Below are 21,581 nucleotides of genomic sequence, written 5' to 3'. Positions count from 1 at the left end.
TCATCTGCAAATTTAACACCATCAGCTTAGGACTAAACAAAGACTGTGAATGGCTTGCCAATTACAGAACCAGTTTCTCCTCCCTTGGTTTTCACACCTCAGCTGCTGGAACAGGGCCTCATCCTCCCTGATTGATCTAACCTCGTTATCTCTAGCTTGCTTCTTGCTTGCTTATATATACACACCTGCCCCTGGAAATTTCCACTGCTTGCATCCGAAGAAGTGGGTATTCACCCACGAAAGCTCATGCTGCAAAACGTCTGTTAGTCTATAAGGTGCCACAGGATTCTTTGCTGCTTCCACTTGGTAAGGCAACTCCCATCTTTTCATGTGCTGTGTATGTACACCTGCCTACTGTATTTTTCACTCCATGCATCTGATGAAGTGGGTTATAGCCCACAAAACCTTATGCTCAAATAAATGTGTTAGTCTCTAGGTGCCACGACTCCTCGTTGTTTTTACACAGGTGCAGGCTCACTCATGGCCCGACTACTCTGAATTTGGGCATCACACAGGAACTTCTTACGTTACAGGGAGAAAAAGCTGCCATTCACTGCACACCTGAATGTTCTCCTCAAAGCCAGCCCATCCCATGTGCCTCTCCTGCTCCCCATCCTGCCCTCCCGGCTGTGGCTAGTGCCTCACCTCGCCTCCCCGTTTTTAGCCGGTGTCAGACAGTGGGCCTTGATGCCTCATACAGGACTGCAGTATCCATCTGGCTGTCAGAGAGGGATGGAGGGGTCAGACCCAGGAGCGAAGATGGAAGGGGGGGGGGAAGGAATGTGACAAGTTGGAGTGATAAGGGCTCAGGGAGGGGTCAGACCCTAGATCAGTGGTTCTCAACCAGGGGTACGTGTACCTCTGGGGGTACACAGAGGTCTTCCAGGGAGTACATCAACTCAGCTAGAGATTTGCCTAGTTTTACAACAGGCTACATAAAAAGCACTGGCGAAGTCAGTACCAACTAAAATTTCACACAATGACTTGTTTATGCTGCTCTATATACTCTACATTGAAATGCAAGTATAATATACATATATTCCAATTTATTTTATAATTATATGGTACAAATGAGAAAGTCAGCAATTTTTCAGTAACAGTGCGCTGTGACACGTCTGTATTTTGTGTCTGATTTTGTAAGTTTTGAAGTGAAGTAAAGCTTGGGGTATGCAAAGCAGAACAGACTCCTGAAAGGGGTACAGTAGTCTGGAATGGTTGAGAACCACTGCCCTAGGACGCAGTCCAATCATGATACGCAGGTGCAAAAGGGGACAAGGATAAAGGAACCAGGGTCTTCCCAGACTCAAGATGGTTTGTGTATCTGGGGAAAACCCTGATACCAGACTGGGATCTTCTACAGAGCATCACACCCCCACATACACACTCTGGCCCCCAAACGCCCCCCCCCCAAGCTCTGGCCTCCCATCCCCACAGCACCCATCTCAGCTCTGCCCCAATCCCCAGCTCCCACAGCCCTGCCCCCCATCCCCACAGCACCCCCCAGTTCTGCCCCAATCCCCCCACAGCTCTGTACCCCCATCTCAGCTCTGCCCCAATCCCCAGCCCCCACAGCCCTGCCGCCCATCCCCACAGCACCCCCCAGTTCTGCCTCCGCCCATCCCCACAGCACCCCCAGCTCTGCCCCCCTTCCCCACCCTCCCACGCTGTCCCCATCCCCCAAAGCTCTGTGCCGCCCATCCCCACAGCACCCCCCAGTTCTGCCCCAATCTCCCTCACAACTCTGTGCCCCCATCTCAGCTCTGCCCCAATCCCCAGCCCCCACAGCTCTGCCCTCCACAGCTCTGTGCCCCCCATCCCCACAGCACCCACCAGCTCTGCCCCAAACCCCCCAGCTCTGTGCCCCCATCTCAGCTCTGCCCCAATCCCCAGCCCCCATAGCCCTGCCGCCCATCCCCACAGCACCCCCAGCTCTGCCCCCGTCCCCCAAAGCTCTGTGCCCCCCATTCCCACAGCACCCCACAGCTCTGCCCCATCTCCCCCAGCTCTGTGCCCCCCATCTCAGCTCTGCCCCAATCCCCAGCTCCCACAGCCCTGCCGCCCATTCCCACAGCACCCACCAGCTCTGCCCCCCTTCCCCACCCTCCCACGCTGTCCCCCTGTCCCCCAAATGCCCCCCACAGCTCTGGGGCCCCCATTCCCACAGCACCCCCCAGCTCTGCCCCATCCCCCCCCAGCTCTGTGCCCCCATCTCAGCTCTGCCCCCTCAGCTGTAGCCCCGCCCCCCAGCGCCCCTCCCTCCCCACAGGACCCCGCGGGGTTACCGACCCTCCAGGACCGGCCCGGAGTCCAGCAAGGAAAGGTTCGGTCACGTGACGGGACCTCCCGCAACACGTCCCGTCCCGCCCCGCTTCCCGGGCAGTACCATACCGGGGGGGGGGGGGCGAGGCATTGGGGTGTCCGGACCGTACCACGGCACGGGTCGCGGCGGGGGCCACCAGGACCGTACCACACTCACCCCGCAGCACAGGGGGGAACAGCTCCGCTCCGCCTCAGCCCCGCAGCCCGGCCACCATTTTGTTTTTCCCGCTCAGCGCGGTGACGCGGGTCAGCGCGTGAGGCGGGCGCGGTGACGCCGCGGAGGGGGCGGGTCTCCCCGGGCGCGGGGCGGGTACTTGGGAGCGCGCGGGCCGGGGACGTGTCGGGCGCTCGGAGGCTGCGTCCCGTTCCCGCCGCTGCGCCATGGGGGAGCCGCCGCGCCTGGCCCGGCAGCTGCTCCTGGGCGGCCTGGCCGCCGCCTACGCCGCCGCCTTCGCCTCGCTGTATCTGCAGGTCCCGGGTACGGGGCGGGGCCGGGGCGGGGGAGGCACCGAGCAAGGGGCTGCGCTGCCTCGGCCCCCTCGCCTGGGGCACAAGGGACGAGCCGCGACCCCCCCTCGGCTCCTGTGCGGGCCTGGGGCAAAGGGGGGGGGCTGGTGCCGCCCCCCGGGCTGCTCCGTGGGGCGGGGGGAGGCCGCCCCGCCCCGCCCGCCCGCCCGCAGCGGGGTCAGACGCTGCCGCCCCCCCCCCCCCGGGGCGGCGGGGGCTGGGGAACGAGGCGCAGCGCAGGGAGGCTCCCGGACCAAGGCGGAGGCTGGGCGGTGACGGCCCCGGAGGAGGAGGAGGAGGAGGGGGAACCTCTGCCGCGCTGCCCTGACTCCCGCCGCTCGGGGTGAGGGGAGCAGAGCGGGTCCCGGCCGCAGGGCCCCGCCGCGGCCAAGGGGCCGAGTCCTGTCACTGGCCCGCGCCTGGCGCTCGGCGGGGACTCGGTCCTGCCCCGGCCTGAGCAGGGGTCGCTCCCCTGAAGTCAGGGGGGGGCTGGCTGGTGTCTGGAAGTGGCGGGTGCAGGGTGAGGGGGTTGGGGGTTATCTGGGGGTGCCTAGGGCCCCCATTGCACTCCTCTGCTAGTACCCCTCAAAGACTAGTGTTTAACCCTGAAGTAGGACAACATTATCTCCTCCCAGACCCCGCCTGCCCTGCGCAGGGAGTCTGGCGGAGCTGAGCATGGACCAGGATCCCCTGAGTCCTAGGCTAGTGCCTTCCCCGTGCTGCCTTTCCCTTGTGCCCTCCTCCTGATAGCTGTTCCCGTTGCCCTTCTTTTCTGTAGACGTTACCCCTGCCCACAGAATGCTGCCCTGCTCCCAGGGGCACTCCCCTCCTCCTTATCCCACCATTGCTGCTGCTGCCTCTCTCCCTGGGAGCTGGGCCTGCGAACACAGGCGGTGCTTGACCCCAGGTGCAGAGTTCTGTACCAAGGTAGCGGTTCCTTGAGGCCTTCCAGCTGCTGCCTTCTTCCTGGGGACTCCGAGGAAGTAGCTGCTGCTCTGCCCAGCTGGTCCCTCCCTTTGCCCAGTACCTCCAGCCTCTGCTTAACCACTTTATTTGAGAGTCTTTCCTCTGTTTCCTCCTGTTTTCTGTTTCCTGCCAGTTGCTGGCCCTGAGCTGGGCAAGCGGCCAAGCGTGCGGCCAAGCACTCAGCCGCTCCAAGCAGGGCTTTTAATCTCCCGAACTCGAGGCTGTGCTGGAGCATAGCAGGGGGGCTTAGTGGCCCTTAAAATCTACAGGGGGAGGATAATTTTTTCCCCCTCCCGCCCCCCATGAGTCCAAAGCTTCTCTAGAGAGTGAAAGAAGATGGCTGTGGCACAGTTTAGGCCCTCGCCCTTGAAACAGCCATGTCCTGCAAAGGAGAGTCCCCTGCAGGCTGGGGAAGGAGAGAGAGCCCTTGCTCTGCGAAGACTAAGGCTGTGGCTACACTTAGCGCTTCAAAGCGCTGCTAAGTGTAGTCAAAGCATCAGCGCTGGGAGAGAGCTCTCCCAGCGCTGTCCGTACTCCACCTCCCTGTGGGGAATAACGGACAGCGCTGGGAGCCGCGCTCCCAGCACTGGGGCTTTGACCACACTGGCGCTTTGCAGCGCTGGAGAGGGTGTGTTTTCACACCCTGCTGCAGCGCTGCAAATTTGTAAGTGTAGCCAAGCCCTAAAAGGCTTCAAGTGTGTTTAAGGCCTTGAGCACATTTGAGTCCAGGCCATGCTGAGTACAGTGTGCTTGGCTGCTATACCTCTGCATGCTGCTGGGCCCACCTGGATGGACTGTGCATCACTCTGCTCCCCCAGTTGGCTGGGCAGATGCCTAGTTTGCTTGGTGAGCGTAGTCCTTGTAACCATTCCACGTGGGCAGGCTTAATCTGGCAGCCGTGCCAGCTATGGCCAGGATCGTTAGGCAGCTGTTCACCCCGGGAGCTCCAGATGGATGTTTCCCATGGTATGTTCATTCCCTCTCCCAGGCTCAGTGCCAGCAATGGAGGGTTGAATGTTGCTGCTGGGCTTCTGGACCTAGCTATATTCCTCTGATCCTGGCTCCTAGGGGGTGGGAGTGTGCTCAGTGGGTCCTTCTCCCAGGGCAAACTTGCTCACCAGAAAGGCTGGGTGTCCCTTGGGAAGGGAGGACTGCATGTTTCTAGCAGACGAATAGTTACCTGCAGGGAGAGGTTGCTGGGTGCTGCAACTTCCTTTCCTGTCTCTTCTCTTCCCCCCCCCCCCCAGGGCTCTATGGGAAAGATGGCATCCTGCCAGCCCGCAAGATGCTGCGTCTCTCTGGGAAGGGCTTCTGGGAGCAGCTGCGGGACTCCCCGACGCTGCTGTGGCTTGGCCCACGCCTGGGGCTGGACACGGAACAGGGCATGGAGCTGCTGTGCCTGCTGGGCATACTGACCTCCTTCGGCGCCCTGGTGCTTGAGCCCCTGCGGGACAGCCTCGTCTTCCTGCTGCTCTGGGTGCTCTACCTCTCGCTCTACCAGGTATGTGGGCACTGGGGTGCGTATGGAGCAGTGCATCTTTGGGGAGTAGAGGCAGTCCCTTGAAGTGTGCGAGAGGGGCAGACTTCTCATCTGTGACAGGTGCATGGTGGGAGTGCCCTCCTTGCTGCTCTGCACCCACCCCTCATAGAGCAGGGGGTTATCAGTGTCCCTGCTTGGGGCAGGGTTTGCTCACCTGGTCCTCTTCCCCACCTTCCCTGCTGTTCTTATTTAGCTTCTTGCTCTTAAAGCAGCCCAGCTCTCCTCCTGTCAGTCCTCTCCCTCACCTGTGCCCAGGGGGGGTGGGATGGGTGATTTTTCTCTCCATAGCAGGTGTTGGTCTTGCCATCTCAGGTTGAATTCAAGTGTCTATTCCCTGCCCCTGTTCCTGGTGGCTCCACAATGTCCCCCAGTTCCTTCTGGGGTTGAAATTCTCCATATTTGGTCTGTGACTACTGATTGGGCTTTGGAGTGGCCTCTTGGGAAGTGAGCATGTCACATTCTCACCTGCTCAGAGCAGGAATTTTACTCAAATGACTTGGACTAGAAACATCATACTATACCTGGCTTTTAAAAAAAATAAACTCAATCTCTTAACTCCCCAAAGCAAGCCAGGTTTGCAGAGAATCACTTTGCTAAGCGCACCACCACTAAGGTCAGGATGTTGCACACAAGCATAGTGGTGCCTGACATTTTTAGCACACTTAAGGGATCTTAATCTGCTGGTGGTGCTTGCAGGCTGCCTGGGCCCAATAGCTCCTTATTGAGGAACTTGCGGTGAGAGTCAGGTATCCTGGCAGTTTGTAAGCATGGTTTCTCTTCCTTCTCACACCAGGGGAATTAAATGCAAAAGGTGGCACTTGTTGTGTTGTATACCCTGAATTCCCTTGTGTAGGCAGCGTGGCTGAGTTAATCCTGTCAGTGCTACCTAAGCTTTCAAGAATATCCTGGCTATTGAGTGTTTGATATTTTGGCCTTAACACTGCATTAATACTAGTGTGTTGTGTTTAATTGCTGGCTCTGATCTCTGATCAGAACAGAGCTTCTCCCAGCTGCTGAGACAGGAGTGGTTTCCTGGCAGATCTCAATCAGAAGTGATTCCTGCAGGGTTGGGTGCAGGAGAGTGGAGCTGGCTGGATCAGTTTGGGACACTAAGCAGACCAGCCATCTGGGATCACTGCATCCCAGGTGCTCTCCCCAAATCCATACACCTGTCTGGTATCCCTGTGTGCGCCAAGCAGTGAGTGCTGACAGCCTGCTCCAACACTAAGTGTGCTGATGTTACACTTGCTCCCACATAGGGCTCTGGCCCCGTGCCAGCCAGCTCCCCACTGAGAGCCTGATGGGTGGTTCTGTCTCTCCAAGGAGCTCCACTCCAGTTCGGCTCAGTCTGACCTAAGTACTCTAATACCAGCGGGTGCCTTTTCCAAACCACCCACAGCTCGTGCAGCCCTGCCAGTTGTGGTGGTAGGTGTGGAAAGGGGGCAGGGTGGGGAGCTTGTACTGTGGCTGTGAGTGCTGCCCCCAGCTGTGCAGAGGGAGTGAAGTACCCTGGCTGCAGCTTTGTGTAGCCAGGAAAAGCAAAGGTAAATGGGCTGTCGTCTTCAGTGGGTGCTCCCTTGAAACGGTGCTCTCTGCCTTCCAAACTGATGGAGTTTTGGGTCTGCTACGTGCAGCATCTCAGAGGCCCTCTCTGTCCCCAGGACAGTGACCTCTGGGCTGAGGTTTAGGAGGACCTTACTCTGCCTCTGCTGGGAGTCTTGCCTCCTTCTCACGCAGGCCCCAGAGCCAAGCCAGCACCTTATGTGTGTTGTGCTGCTCTCTGGAGTGTAGCACAATCCACAGCTCTCCCTTCTTGGCTTTGGGGATGTTCCACTTGCTGCCTCTTCCCTTTTAAGGTGACATTGGAGAAAAACATCATTCCTCTTATTGGAGCCTCCAGGGCTCCTCCCCCTGGAACAGCAGTGACTCAGAATCTGGCAGTAATCAAATCCCCTGCGTTTCTAGTATAGTGTTGGCATGTCCACAGCTGTGGGCGAGTGAGGAGCTGGCCTCTGGCGTCAGCCTGTTACAGTGTCAGTATTGATCTTCCTGCCCTATCTCTGAGCACGCTTAAAGCATTAGTGGGCATGAGCGGCTAATAGCACCAGGGCTAGAGGCAGCCATAGTGCAGGCTGGTATGGAGCAAAATTCACCTGCAAATGCCCATCAATCCTGACTCGCAGCCCCCTGCTATCCCAGCCCCGGGCTCCCCCAGTTCTGCGCCACCCCTCAATCCCAACCCACAGTCCCCTTGTCCTTTGAGTCTCCCTTGGATAATCCATCTGGGTGCCAGGCTCGACCCAGACAGCCCATCCCGCTGGAACAAGCCAGACCTGAAGCAGACTCTCCTGAGGAGGCTGGTTCAGTAGCTCCCAGCATCACCCAGCCTTGTTGGTGCACACGACATAGGTGTCTCCCCACCCTGTCTGTCTTTGCTCCCCACGTCCAGGCATTGTGCTGTGGCCTTACCATGGCCCCACAACTCTTGGCTGTGGGACAGTGCCTAGTCTCAGTTCCTGGGGGTTGGATCAGGGCCTGTTGCCACAAGGGAGCTGGCATTGCTACCTGAAATGTGCCCAGGAGAAGACGTCGTCTTCCCATGAGCCTTTGCACTCTTCTCCCTTCCAGTCTGGATGGAGAAGACCGGAATGGGGCGATCTTGTGATCAGAACCTATTTGTGCCTGTCACTCCGTAATGCAGCCTGGGTCATTGTTGACACCCTTGTGTTCCCTCTCTCCACAGGTGGGGCAGGTGTTCCTGTACTTCCAGTGGTAAGTGACTGTCTCCCCAGATTTGCACGTGGCCACTCCTGTTAGGTCGTTCAGTCCTTTCCAAGCACAGCTTCGGTTCCTTGGCCAGGGGGTGGGCTGTGGAAGCCCCAGCTGTATCCTGCAGGTGTTCACATGACCTCTTGTATGGCTGCACCATAGCTCTGTAGGGGTTCGGAGTGGCAGGTCTTGTGCTGTGCTGAATCAGTCCAGGGAAGCGATGCTGAAGCACAGATCCCTGCTCCGTGCTGCCTGGACACTGCTATCCTGACTCAGTGTAGTCGGGGGGCCTCTTGTTCTGGGCATTCCTGGGAACTATCCAACATGTAAATCATACTTGGTCAGGTGTGCCAGGAACTGGTTCTGACTGTTACCGCCTGGCATATGCTCCTGGGGTACAGGGAGGTGGCCGTTCTCTTTCAGGGTGGCTGCTGTATGTCTAGGTGTGTGGGACTCCTATTTCCCTGTGAATGTTCGCTGGGGCCATTTCAACAGGCATTGTCTGGAGTGGGCCACAGTTTGTCCTATTTTCAAAAACGGCGCCAGTATCATGCTAAAGGCAGGGGAAAGACACTGCCTCTGCAGTGATACCAGAGGCCATCAGCTTGGTGAAGATCACCTCCCCTCTGGGGAAGGGGGATCACCAGCTAAGCCTGGAGCGTCTACCCTAGCGACGGCCACTGCAGCATCCTCCAGGAGGGCCCGAGCTCTGGATTACCATGGGGATTGTATACAAGTGGCCAGCGAGTAGGATTGATGCCTCATCGCGGTGACAGTTAGCCACTGGTGACCCCCTGGCTGTATGTGGGCAGAGGTTACAGCTCAGCTGTATCATGTCCCGCATTGCTGCCTCTGGGGACTTGGTCGCAGTGTAGCCCTGGCTCGTGCCTTGCCGACCCCTGGACATGGGTGCTCTGTAGGAGCAGTCTGGGCGTCAGCGCTCTTGTGCAGCCATGCATGCGATCTTCATGCAGGTGGCTAGAAACGATTTGCAGCCAGGTGAAGCAGCCTGACTGTGACCTTTCAGAACTGGCCTCTTGGAAACTGCCAGGCCAAGAGGCAGGTGGAGGGGGCCTCTGTATGTAGCACCCATGGGGCCAGGGCAGTCGAGGGCAGGCTGGCTCCAGCAAACAGGGAGCCTGTGGCCCTCTGATGCCTTGTGTGGTGTGCTCCCTGCAGGGACAGCCTCCTGCTGGAGACGGGCTTCCTGGCCGTGCTGGTGGCCCCCCTGCACCTGCTGAAGTGGCGCTCCACAGCCTGGCGGCCACACGACAGCATCACCTTCTGGCTGATGCGCTGGCTGCTCTTCCGCCTCATGTTTGCCTCGGGAGTGGTGAAGCTGACCAGCCGCTGCCCGACGTGGTGGGGGCTCACAGGTGAGGGGCCTGGCATGGCCACAGTGCGGGGATGGCATCGCTGCGGTCAGCCCTTGCAAGCACTCCTCCCCAGCACCTGCGGGGGCGGGTCAGTGACACTGACCCTTTTCTACGGGTTGAGAGGGCCACAGAGCCTGGATGAGAGAGGGGTTCCTGGCTCCCAGCCCTGTGCTCAGTCCACGAGGCCATGCTGCCTTTTCCAGACACTGGCAGGGTTTCCTGCCCCAGGCCTCATGGCAAATGAACCGCTGTGCAACCCAAGTGACTTGTGCAGGGCAGCACTTAATATTGTGCGCAGCTTGCTCCAGCATCTCTGCATATCCCTGAATGGCCTCTATCTCCACATGGTCCTGGCCTTACCCGCTCTGAGCCACACTCAGTTATTACCCTGCACTGGCTCCTCCTTCCCTGCCTGTGTCTAATACATCCCCTCATGTCCCTCACTCTGCTCTCTTCTCCCCCCCAGCCCTGACCTATCACTACGAGACCCAGTGCATCCCTACGCCGGCCGCCTGGTTCGCCCACCAGCTCCCTGTGTGGTTCCAGAAGTTCAGCGTGGTGGCGACATATATCATTGAGATCGCTGTGCCCCTGCTGTTCTTCTCCCCCATCCGCCGCCTCCGCCTCTTTGCCTTCTACTGTCAGGTACGTCCACAGCCAGCCAGGGCTGGAAGGCTCCGGATGCACCCCTGGGAATAGGAGCTGGAAAGAGCGTTCAGGGGCCTGGTGCTTGTCCCACGTGTTGTCCAGTGGGAGCCATGAGTTCAGATCTCGCTCTCGGGTATAAGACTTAGGGGACAGGAGACCAAGGGGGATACAATGGAAATGGGCATCCCTGCAGTCTGTTCCCATCATGCATTGCAGGCTCACAATGGTCAAATGCCAGTGACTTTGGACCTGTCAAGTTCTGGGCCCAGAAGGGGGTGTTCCTGCCTTGCTCACTGGAGGCAAAGGGCAGCAGAGCCTCCGACTGAAGGGGGCAGCTTACAAGCAAGATGGGTTCCCTCCCCTTGCAAGGCCGGACAGGGAGGGTCCCCATCGCCTCTCTCCTGGACACCTGCCTCTCGTGCCAGGATCCTGGCCCGTTGGCTGCTGGTGCCAGCCAGAGGGGTGGTCATTCTGCTGTGTGGATCTCTGTTAACCCTCTGGAGTCTACAAGTTGCCTCCTAGGCTGAGGGGCAGGCAGTGCCAGTGTGGGGCTGCTCCCCTGCACAGAGCAGGACCCCTCTGGGCAGGACTGTTGAGAGTGGAGGCCTCTCGGGCAGGGGATGCAGGGGAAGGGATGTTGGGTGTTTCTCTTGGCAGTTTGTCCCCAGTCTCAGGAAGGGAGGTGCTGGGGATGCCAGGCCGGTGCTTCATGCTGTGATGGGACCCTAGCCATGGCTCTGACTTCCTGCCCTCCCCTGCAGGTCCTGCTCCAGTTGCTGATCATCGTCACAGGCAACTACAACTTCTTCAACCTGCTCACCATCGTCCTGTGCTTCTCGCTGCTGGATGACGAGCATGTGGGGCTGTGGCTGGGGCGTGGCAAGAGGAGACCCGCCAGCGGTGAGTCTCTATGGGTTAGGGCTCTGCTGTGGGTCTCGGCTCACCTGGGCTCAAGCTGCTCCACAGGGTGAGGTGGATTCTGCTCTAGGGGTGGGCAGGTCCTGAGGCTGATCCAGAAGTAGCAGAGGGGGAGCCCTTGGCAGAATTCTCAGTGATCAATCCCATGTGCTGTGCAAGGAGCTTACCCTGAGCCCTGGTGCAGACAGCAGATCCTGCAGCAGACTCACCTGGGCTATTTTAAACTGCCCCATAATTAACTTTCAGGGGGTGGTAGGTCTAATAAACACAGCTGCATTGAAACAATCAGTGGTGCTGTGGGGTGGGCAGGAATTGTGGGAGAAACACATTGGCTGTGTGCATCTGCTAAAAGGATGGTGGGTGAGGTAATGGCTCTGTCAACAACAGAAGCTGGTTCAATACAAGATAAGCTTTTGAGCGCCCCGAGCTGCTCATATCTGGAAAGGTACTCGGGCCTGGTCCACAGCGGGAACTTCAATTGGCATAGCTACATCTCTGTAGAAAAGTCCTACCCTGAGAAACAGCAATGCTGACCTAACCCCCAGGGTAGACAGTGCTTGGTCAACAGAAGAATTCTTCCATTCAGCTAGCTACTGTCTCTCCAGGAGGTGGATTACCTACGCTGATAGGAGAAGCCCTCCTGTCGGCGTAGGTGGTGTCTACACTAAAGCTACTACAGCAGCTCAGCTGCAGCAGTGTTTTATATGTAGCCGTACCCAAAATGTAGCCATGCCCAGTGTCTGTGCTAAATGTTAGCATAAGGAGTTAACACACATTGTAATAGATGAGTGCAGTGGGCCGTTAACACCTCTTCAGTCCTAGGACAAAAGTTAGTAGGTCACAGATTGTTGTAATGAGACTTAAAATTAGTGTCTGAGTTCATGAATTTTAGTGTCCAGCAAAGTTCTGAATTTAAACTCCCAGGCTTATCTTCGGAAGGTGCTGTGCAGGCTTCCTTTTAGGACAAGGACTGAGAGCCCAAGTATGGAGTGATCACTTTGTGAAAAATGTTCACTTCAGGTGATAAGATGTTTTTGTCTTCATGAGCTCATTCAGGAGCATAGTGATAGCTGTTGTGGCGTTTGACGCACTGGATGCGGTACACCATGTGTTGTGATTGGCCTGCATAGGCTCTTGATCCTCGTAGCAGTGGCTATATCGCTGCAGGTTTTGCAGCTGTTCTGGCAGGGTCTGGTGATGCTTTGAGTTGGTGTATTCTTGGCTGCGGGGGACTTCTGATGTTGGGTGCATGCTTGAAGGCTAAAAGGGGAGTTGGGAAAGGTTTCTTATAGGATGGGGTCCCAATCGAGTCAGGGTAGTAATTATTTGATGCCAGTATGAGTTCCAGTGTGGAGTGGTAGGTGACAACTAGAGGTGTGTGGTCAGTGGGTTTTTTCTGGATTGAAGCAAGTTCTCTCAGGTTATTGTAGCTTGTTCCATGATGCGATATACTTCTCTGGGCAGTCCTTGCTTGGTGAAGGTGGTTTTAAGTGTGTTAAGTTGTGCATCCCAGACTTACTCCTCCTTGGAGCATGTTCTGTGGTACCTGAGTGGCTGGCTGTAAGTAACTGGTTCCTTGCTATGTCTGGGGTAGCTGCTGGATCAGTGGAGGTGGCTGTTTGAAGGATGAGGAGCATTAACAGTGCCACTCAAACTGCCATTGTAGGGTTTCAGAGTTAATAGTTAAGCGGGCCCCCATGGCACAACTATGCTTCCCTTGGAGCTGTTTCAGGCTCTCATCAGACTCTGGCAGACAGCATTGTGCATCAGTTCCACTCAGTCCTTGTAACATCACTTGTTTCCTCCTCTACCCTGCAGCCTGGCCTCCAAGCCTGCTGTCTGTCCTCTCCACGCTGCTGGAGCTGACTGTTTATGGATTATTCATCTACTGGAGCATCCAGGACTTTGGCCTGCATTTCAACTGGGAGAAGCAGCTCATTGAATCCAAAACAGGTGTGGTGCTTCCTCCCCTCACTGCAGGTGGGACAGCATGCACAGCCCACAGCCGGGCACTGATGTGCCCTCTGGCTGGTATCCCATCTCTTCTGTGATCCCCTCTGGGCCCTGCAGCTCAGCCAGGAGAGTGACACTAGCAGGACACAACCTTGAGCAGCTCCTGACCCAGCTACTATCCAGGCAGCATCCTAGCAAGGCCCCGCTCAGGTCAGGTGCAACTTGGCTGCCCAACCCTCTTACTCTGCCCAATGGCAGAGGTTGGTCCCTGTCCTGGTGAGCCTGTTGACTTTGGCTGAGTGACTCAGAACGAGCCACCTTGTTGCCAACAGTGATGCCCCTCGGTGCCTCTGTGTCACATGACCTGAACTCCTTCCTGGAGGAAGGGAGTGATGTGTGGGTCCCTTCTTCCCTGCCCAGGCACTATCTGACTCCTGTGGTTTTACTCCTCCTCTCTAGCTTTCACTTACCATGACTTCATCCAGTGGCTGAAGACGGTGACTCTCCCTTTAGTGGGGTTGGGCCTCCTCTCCCTGGCCTGGGAAATCCTCTCTGCCATGTACAGGTGAGCCACTGTTCCCAGGACAGCCGGGTCACTGGCAGGGGCAGGCTCTGCTGCTTGCTGTGCCTCTGAACAGGAGGGGTGTGACAATGCGGTTCTGGCGGGATCCAACTGAGTGCCAGTTCAGGACAAATCGCTTAAACAGGACAGTTACAGCCCAAGGCTGGGGTTTTTCCACCTCTAAGGCAAACCAAACCAGCCAGACAAAAAGGACTTCGGTTTTACCCCACTGGCTAAACACAAGTCACACAAGCAATCTCCTTAGACACTCCAGTCTCCCAGTATCACCACCAGTGCCACTCGTCCTGGGGATGAATGGTTATGAAAACCAACCCCCAATAAAAGAAAAAGGTTCTCTCAATCCCAAAGAATCAAGCCCCAGACCCAGGTCAATATACACATCAGATCTCATCCACAAATCATGCTGTTGCCAATCCTTTAGAATCAAATCTAAAGATTTATTCATAAAGCCAAAAAGGTAGAGATGAGAGCTAGAATTGGTTAAATGAAATCAATTGCATACAGTAATGGCAAAGTTCTTAGTTCAGGCGTGTAGCAGTGATGGAGTAAACTGCAGGTTCAAATCAAGTCTCTGCAGTACATCCCCTGCTGGGTTGGGTCATCGGTCCTTTGTGCAGAGCTTCAGTTTGTAGCAAAGTCTCTCCAGAGGTAAGAAGCAGGATTGAAGACCAGATGGAGATGAGGCATTAGCCTTTTTATAGTCTCTTCCAGGTGTAACAACCTCTTTGTCCTTACTGTGGAAAGTTACAGCAAAATGGAGTCTGGAGTCACATGGGCAAGTCCCTGCATACTTTGTTGAGTCACAAGGCGTATCTGCCTTCTCTCCATGGGTTAATTGTGTAGCTGATGGTCCTTAATGGGCCATCAAGCAGGCTAGGCAGAGCTAACACCAACTTGTCTGGGATGTTTCCCAGAAGCGAGTTGAAAATTTTAAAATACAGACAGTATAGAGCAATTACAAAGTGATACATACAGACACCATAACTTTAACCAGCCACCCCTAACCTGGTCTTAGACACCTTATATGACCCCCTTTGCATAAGATTTGGTGCCACTATGTTCTACATGGTCCCAGATTATATCAATCACGTCACAAGGGGTATTGTGGCAAGCATCAGTTCTCCGCTGATTATCCCCTCCTGAAGCTGGGGGGACCTGCCCTGGAGGTGCAGCCATGGGGTATGGAGGGGTAGAACGATGCAGCCAATCCATGCACAGCTCTGATGGCACATGACTTGGAGCTAGAGTACAGGGGGTCTGAGGGAATTGGCACCCCTCAGATCAGTGGGGCAGGCTGTCTGCCTGGGGGATCCCAGGATCCCCACAGCTCCTGGTTGTTAGCGTGGTCTGCAGCATCACTGCATTCAGATCAAGAGTTTAATGCTGTAGCCACTGGCTGCCCTGGGAGAGTCTTGTCAGGCTGGCTCACAGGCTGATGAGGCCCCATAGGGTCAGTCTTCCCTGCAGAGCTAGCTGGAGTTGTCTACGTTCTCCTCACCCCTCTCCAGTTAGCCTGGCTCGAGTGAGAGCAGCCACATTGCTGAGAGCGCTCGCTGCTGTCGGCACTGGCGCGGCGCAGCACGAGAGTGCAGATCTTTGGGGTACTTCCCAGGGTTCTTAGTGCTGCAGTAAGCTGCACTGCTCTGAGTTCTTTCACAGGATATTGTGGGGGAGCCTGGCTGCCCCCTTGGGCATGCTGGGGGGCAGGGGAGAGGCACTGATGGGCTACCTGCACTCAAGGAGAGCTAGCCTCCAGCATGCTACAGAATGGCTTTGCTGACAGCTGATGAGTTGCGCTAACTGGAATTTTAACCTGTACCCTCTGCCGGGCCAGCAACTCATGTGAAAAATCCCACTCCTGTGGGTTAAGGGCTTTGGGGTTGGGGATGGGACTGAAGTTAAACTCCAGTTGTCTTGGCTGCAGAGTCTCTAGTCTGGCGCAGAGCTACGGGCTGCTGCTGGCAAACCCTTTGTACAGCAGTGTCTGGCAGCCTGGCCCGCTCAAAGTGGGGCAAAGTCTGCAGCCCCTCCCCCAGCTGTGCTAATAGGGGACTTTGGCCCTGTCTGCTGACCTGTCCCTCTCCTGCCTCCCCCACAGGTGTGCATGTGTCCGGGGCTTTCCCTGGAAGCTCTGGGCTACTCTCCAGTGGGCTGTGTTTGCTGTCGCAGCAGCAGGGATGTTTGCCGTCAGCCTGGTAAGTGGGCGGGATGGTGTGGGGCAGCGGCCTATCATGTCTTGTGTGGTCTGGGGATTGAGGGTTGGCTAGTTACTCCCCTTCCATACCTAATACAGGCCAGGCAGGGTCACTGCATGGGCTGGTGCCTGGTTCCTGCAGCCGCCCTCTAGGGCAGGGGTTCTCAGATTTTTTTTTGTACCAGTGACCCCTTTCACACAGCAAACCTCTGATTGCGACCCCCCTTCTGCATTAAAACACTTTGTTATATATTTAACACCATTATAAATGCTGGAGGCAAAGCGGGGTTTGGGGTGGAGGCTGACAGCTCGTGACCCCCCCATGTAATAACCTCATGACCCCCTGAGGGGTCCTGACCCCCAGTTTGAGAACCCCTGCTCTAGGGAGCCCAGGCTGGTAGAGGGCAGGCAGGATTCAGGTTGCTGTGGGCACTTCAGGAAAAGAGAAGGCAGGTGGAGACTGAGCCTCATCTGCTACAATGCAGATTGAAGCTCTGCCTCAAGGCATTAGAGCCTTCTGGGTCAGTGGGCCTGCGGGATGCAGGAGGGACAGAAGGGTGGGTAAAGCCCCGGGTGATAGGATCATACTACCTAGCTCTTGCAGCTCTAGCTTCATTGCAGTCTCGGGTTCTGACTACTGGACCCAGGCCCACCCCCTGAGGCGCAGTAGAGGGCAGTGCCAGCTCCTGGGGGGAGTGCATTGGCAGTGCAGCAGGGCAGAACGACCAGTGCAGGGGAGCAAAGCTGTGAATGCTGCCAAGGCTACATCCTGGTGGCACTCCCTGCTGATGAGGCTGGTCTCTAAGGGCCACTGGTGCTGGAAGGTTGGCTTGGGTCTAGGGAAATGCCATCTGGCCAGCCCACAGAATCCCCACCATGGGTAACGAGTCAGATACTCTGGCTGGGTAGCTGCAGGAGCAATTTAGTGATGCCCTGAGGTCAAGGTCCATCTTCTGGGCATTGGCTGGCACTCTCCTCATGGCTTGGGTGGACAGTATTGGCTATTGTCTGCTGCAGACACCAGCCAGGGCTGCTTCCTGGTCTGAGTTGGGCAGGGCCAGCAGTTGAACTGGCCCACGCTGCTGTATCCCTGCTGCTGCATCACCCCTCCCAGTGCCTATTGCATGGGGTGACTGAGCCGGCCTGTTCTCTGCTGCCTCCCAGGTGCCCTTCACCTACATAGAGTACGAGTCGAACGGGAAGCTGTGGCCCAGCATCCACCAGATGTTTGGTGCTGTTGACCGCTACCAGCTGGTGAACTCATACGGGCTCTTCCGCAGGATGACGGGGGTCGGGGGCCGGCCAGAGGTGGTGGTGGAAGGAAGCTACGACAAGGAGAAATGGACGGTAACTCGCTGCCACACCCTGCTGGTGATGTCATGCAGCTGCTGTAGCTTCTCCCTAGGGAGGTGATACATCTGGGAGGTGCAGGAAGAAGGGGGTGGAAGCCTAGGTTAACCCTTGAGACCCAGCCTCTGATGGACATCAGCAGTGAAATCAACACTAGCTAGCCCCATTGATGCCTTGCAGAGCCAGCTGGCCTTATCACCTCCTCTCCAGGGAAACCGCCCCTGGGATCCCAGAGCCTGGGGCTTGACTGGAGTGACATGCTCTGGAGGTGCTGCTGGGAGGGATGGACCAGCTGGTGCCCCCAGTCCTGGCCCCACAAATCCTGAAGGACTGGCAGTATGGCTGCTTCCTGGGGCCCCGAGACAAGTGCTCCTGCTACAGGCAGAGCAGGGTGCTGTGGTGCACTGGGTAAGCGCTGATCCAGCGCATTGCTAGGAATGCTGTACTGAGTGTCTGACTGCTTGTGCGATGCAGCCATCAATGATCCCTCCTAGCAAGAGCTGGCTGTCGGCCCCATTTGCAACTTGGCCTTCTGGTCTAAGGCCCCATGCATCTAGACATGGCATCCTTCACTTCCTGTCCTGAACTATTGTGTTAGCAGCTGTTTAACAGCACCGTGTCCCACCCCAGAGGTGGCTGCGTTTAGGGATGGGGCAATGATGCTGTGAAGTGCTTTGGGGCACTGCTGTTGGCATCCTCATTCCAGCCATGTTGGTCCAGAATGTCCAAGCCCCACTGTGTGGGGTGAGAGCAGTTCAGAGGCACCTTTTGCCCCATTCTGCTCTGTCCCTGCAGGAGATTGAGTTCATGTACAAGCCAGGGAACGTCAGCGCAGGGCCTCCTGTGGTGGCCCCGCACCAGCCCCGCCTCGACTGGCAGATGTGGTTTGCAGCCTTGGGGGATCACACCCACAGCCCCTGGTTCACGAGCTTCGTCTATCGCCTGCTACAGGGCAAGAAAGAAGGTGAGGAGGCCATGCATGCCCAGGCACTGTGTCCCCCAAGCTGAGCCCTCACCCTGCCCACCCAGTAAACTCACGTGGTGCCCTGGGCAGAGGGTGTTACTCTGCTCTGTTGACAGAGCTAGTCACTTCGGTGGGTTGGGGTTGAGGGGCACCGGCAGAGCTGTGTGCGTGAGAAGTCGGGGGCTGGGAGCGCGGGGGGGAACTCTGGGTCAGGATTGACATGAGCAGAGCTGTCTTTCATACCACTCCCTGCTTGCCTCTTCGCCTCAAATTGGCCAGCACTCTGAGTCCCTTGCTGCTTTCCTGCCCCGCCTCCCCAGTGCTGTGCAGTGGAGCCTGGGCATGCCTGTGCTAAGGCAGTCCTGGCCCTAGGCCTGCCCAGACCTGGGAAGCCATGCTCTCTTGGAGGTCAGCAAGGGGCCTCCCGACCCCGTGTGAGGCCAGCCGCTGGGGTGTGGTGGTAAGGCATGCTCTGCTCTTCCTCCTGCTGGGGTCCCCGCAGTGACAGGGTGGGGAGTTAGCTGCTCCATGCATCGTCGTGGGCGTTCACTCCTGCTGGAGCACTTGGCCCAGGCTCCGGTAGATGCAGCTGCATGGGCTGCTCTGGAGTTTTGCCCTTCAAGCTTCTCTCTGCAACACTGAGGGCTAGAAACCCTAATGTGAGAGCTGAGACTCCGGTGGGATCACCAGGCCCCACAGGCTGGGGCCCTCAGCATGCCCTTGATACCCGGCGTTAGTGCAGCTGGGCAGGAGGAGCAGCCTGGGTAAAGGGGTGCTGGGGCCCTGTGCTAACTCCTCTGTTCCTGGCAGTGATCCACCTGATACAGGTTGACAAAACTAAATACCCATTCAGCTCACGGCCGCCTGCCTACATCCGAGCCCAGCTCTACAAGTACTGGTTCACGGAGAGCACCAAGGACGGGTGAGTGATGCCAGCGCCCTTTGCCATCAGCCTCCACTGTCCCCAGGGCCAGCGTTCCCTGGTGGGTAACATGCTACCGATCTGGAAAGGGGGTGGTAACGAGGACGCAAAAGGAGGATGCTGTTCTGTTATTAGTCGGGACTGGTGAGGAACTCCAGAGACCCGGCCAAGCTGGGGGAATGGGCAAGAGCCAATGCAATTCAGTGGTAAATGTGAAGTTGTGCCTGCTGGAGGGAAACGTTTAGAGCCCTGTCTGGTGAAGTGATTAAATGAGCTGTCAGCCCTTGAGATGGGACTGGGTGACAGCTGTCTACGCAGTGCAACTGCAGTCGGAAGCTCCTAGGATGTGTGCGGCCTGGGTTGGTGAATAATGGAACTAGAGCTGGGAAAATACTGACCCCTGTCCTGTGTATGGGGTGGGGAGACTCTTGGCTGCAGAGGGCCTAGTCAGTCAGAGGTCACTGCCTCCCAGCCTGGCTTCTGCAGGTGGAATATTCTGGTCCTTATGCAATAACCCTTCAGGGCAGGGCCTGCTGTATGGGCAGGGCAGCTCTCGAGGAGTGGGGGTTGGGACCGGACCGTCTGCTCACCATGGCTGATCTGAGCAACTCCTGCTTCTTCTCCCTTCTCTGCAGGGGCTTCCCCCGCCAGTGGTGGCGGCGGCAGCGTGTGCAGGAGTTCTACCCCACGGTGTTCCTGGGAGACCCCAATCTGGAGGCCATGCTCAATCAGTACGGGCTGAAGGTAGGATTGTCAGAACACCCCCTCTGGGCTGTGAGCCATACCACACCTGGGCACTTCCAGCGGGAGCCCTACAGCAGCGTTCTTGGAGCAGGGAGGGCTGCCTGCTATGGGGTTGGATTGCAACGTGTCCCCCTGTGCGCACACACCTTGTACGTCTGCCTTGGAATCGCCTCTGAGCAGCAGAGCCCCACGTGCCCCTTTGCCGTGGGGACAGGGGTATTTCATGGCCCTGTGCTAAGACCAGGCGCTCAGCAGTGCACCTCAGCGAAGTGGTGGTGGAAGAATTGAGCCCCAGTGGTGGGGGGTGCCCAGGAAGGGACCGCCCATAGGCTTGGTGGGGCAGCGGGGGCTCTGGCAGCCCAGCTATGTGACTGCATCTGCACTCACGTCTCTTCCTCTTGGTGCAGGACAAGGCACCCCTGAAGCGCCCTACAGACGCCCTCCTGCCCACAACCCTGCAGCTCATCCGGGAGCTGAGCCGCCCCTACACAGGCCCTGCCGTGGTGTGGACACTCTACCTCACTGCTGCCACCATCTGCCTCCTGCGAGTGCTGGGCAGCAGGACGCTGGGCAGCGCCTCCAGCGGCCGGCACAAAGGCTCCAAGCGGCCTGATGCGGCAGAGGGAGACAGGGACCAAGCAGGCAGTGAGAAGAACGGGCAGGTGAGGAAGAAGGAGGCAGAGGAGAAGGCCGAGGGCAGAGCCCGAGGGGCTGGAGACGCCCCTTCCGATAGCCTCCGGAGCGCCAGGAAGAAGAAGTAGCCCCGAAGGTGCCAGCTCTAGGACCCCCGCCCCCTTTCTTCCAGGCAATGACTGATCTCACCTCTGCTCTGAACTCCTGTCTCTGGGCTCGCCGCTCTCGCCTTGCCTGGCTCCACTCTGATGGCTCCACAGGCCTCGCGTGGGGGCCCATTGGTTATCAGTCTCCACCCCCTTCGGCGCCATGTTGGCCTGGGCTTCCTCCCCCCATAGCCCTGTGGATCTGGGGGGGCTGCTCTGCCTCCCCTCAGGACGGGGGTGGAATGTCGCTTACACCCCAGTCTGCCCAAGGAGAGGCCATGCCCTGACCTACCCCTCCCCCACCTTGCTCTGGGTGGGGCAAGGGGCTGAGGAGAAAGAGCTGTCGTCCCCTTCCCTTAGGGCTGCAGTCTCTGGACACCGGTGTGGTCAGTCCCTTCCCTTCCCTCCCCGCTGCCTGCGCCTGGCCCCGCCGGGGAGCTCGCTGCCCGAGGGCCATGGCCAGTATATCCGGTTATTGCTGCTGGACAATGGCCTTACTCTGCCCCCCGAGCTGCCTACAGCAGAGCCAGGGCCAGGAGCCACACAGTCTCCCCCGTGGCCAGTGGCTCTTGGGGCTGAATTGCCCCAACCTGCCCGATCTCCAGCTCCTAGGGCCACTGGAAGAGGGGCAGGGTGGGAATCCTGGCTCGCAGCCTGGAGATGCCTTTAGGCCGGGAGCCATGGCCCAGCTTGGATGAGCTGCAGGCTCCAGCTGTGCCCAGCCCTTCCCCTTGTGCTGAGGGCCAGCAGTGACATGCTCATTGGGCCTTCTGCCACCCGTGTGGAAACCTTGCCATCGTCTCCCCTTCCACTGCTGCCTTACGCTGCCCCCTCCTGTACCCGCCTGCGGGTGCAGGGGCTGTTGTGCTTGCCCAGGGTTGCTGGGGTCCCATGACCAAGTACAGCACATTCAGGGGCACGGGCACTCTGACTCGCTCTCCCTGGCCCCTCCCTTGGGCACAGGGCGTGGCTGGAACGGGCTTCCTGGCAGCCGTTAACAGAGTGGAGATGTTTCCTGTAACTTTCTAAATAAAGCCTTTGACATTCCA

General features: G+C 57.6%; 2 protein-coding genes across 8 annotated transcripts in view; one reads left to right on the top strand and one right to left on the bottom strand.

Annotated features, from left to right (window-relative positions):
- The window catches only part of NCAPH2 (non-SMC condensin II complex subunit H2), a 23,812-nt gene extending 20,044 nt beyond the window's left edge, over positions 1–3,768 (bottom strand). The window contains exons 1-2 of one of the 7 annotated variants that reach the window (XM_045027458.1): positions 2,477–2,565; positions 646–719 (exon numbers count right to left, since the gene is read on the bottom strand). The gene's annotated coding sequence lies outside the window, so the exon portion shown is untranslated. Of the gene's footprint in view, positions 1–645; positions 720–2,286; positions 2,379–2,476; positions 2,627–3,749 lie in introns of those variants that run through there. The other 6 variants (XM_045027486.1, XM_045027467.1, XM_045027476.1 and 3 more) reach the window with 6 other exon arrangements.
- Positions 2,644–21,581, top strand: LMF2 (lipase maturation factor 2). Its single transcript, XM_045027434.1, has 14 exons — positions 2,644–2,797; positions 5,040–5,293; positions 8,076–8,104; positions 9,281–9,477; positions 9,944–10,122; positions 10,887–11,025; positions 12,862–12,996; positions 13,456–13,561; positions 15,678–15,774; positions 16,938–17,120; positions 17,919–18,087; positions 18,898–19,009; positions 19,645–19,753; positions 20,161–21,581. Exons 1-14 carry the CDS (start codon positions 2,701–2,703, stop codon positions 20,512–20,514), a joined length of 2,160 nt encoding a protein of 719 aa, XP_044883369.1. The 5' UTR covers positions 2,644–2,700; the 3' UTR covers positions 20,515–21,581.

The sequence above is a fragment of the Mauremys mutica genome, chromosome 1 (assembly GCF_020497125.1).
Source record: "Mauremys mutica isolate MM-2020 ecotype Southern chromosome 1, ASM2049712v1, whole genome shotgun sequence".
In the NCBI taxonomy this organism is placed as follows: Eukaryota; Metazoa; Chordata; order Testudines; family Geoemydidae; genus Mauremys; species Mauremys mutica.
Note: the sequence above shows the minus strand (reverse complement) of the source record. Positions and strands in the feature narration are given on the sequence as shown.

Excerpts from the sequence above, each read along its gene's own strand:
- LMF2 (XM_045027434.1), top strand. The coding sequence starts at position 2,701 with ATGGGGGAGCCGCCGCGCCTGGCCCGGCAGCTGCTCCTGGGCGGCCTG. Across the intron at positions 10,123-10,886 it reads TCTTTGCCTTCTACTGTCAG|GTCCTGCTCCAGTTGCTGAT; the intron begins GTACGTCCACAG and ends CCTCCCCTGCAG. Across the intron at positions 18,088-18,897 it reads GCTACAGGGCAAGAAAGAAG|TGATCCACCTGATACAGGTT; the intron begins GTGAGGAGGCCA and ends TGTTCCTGGCAG.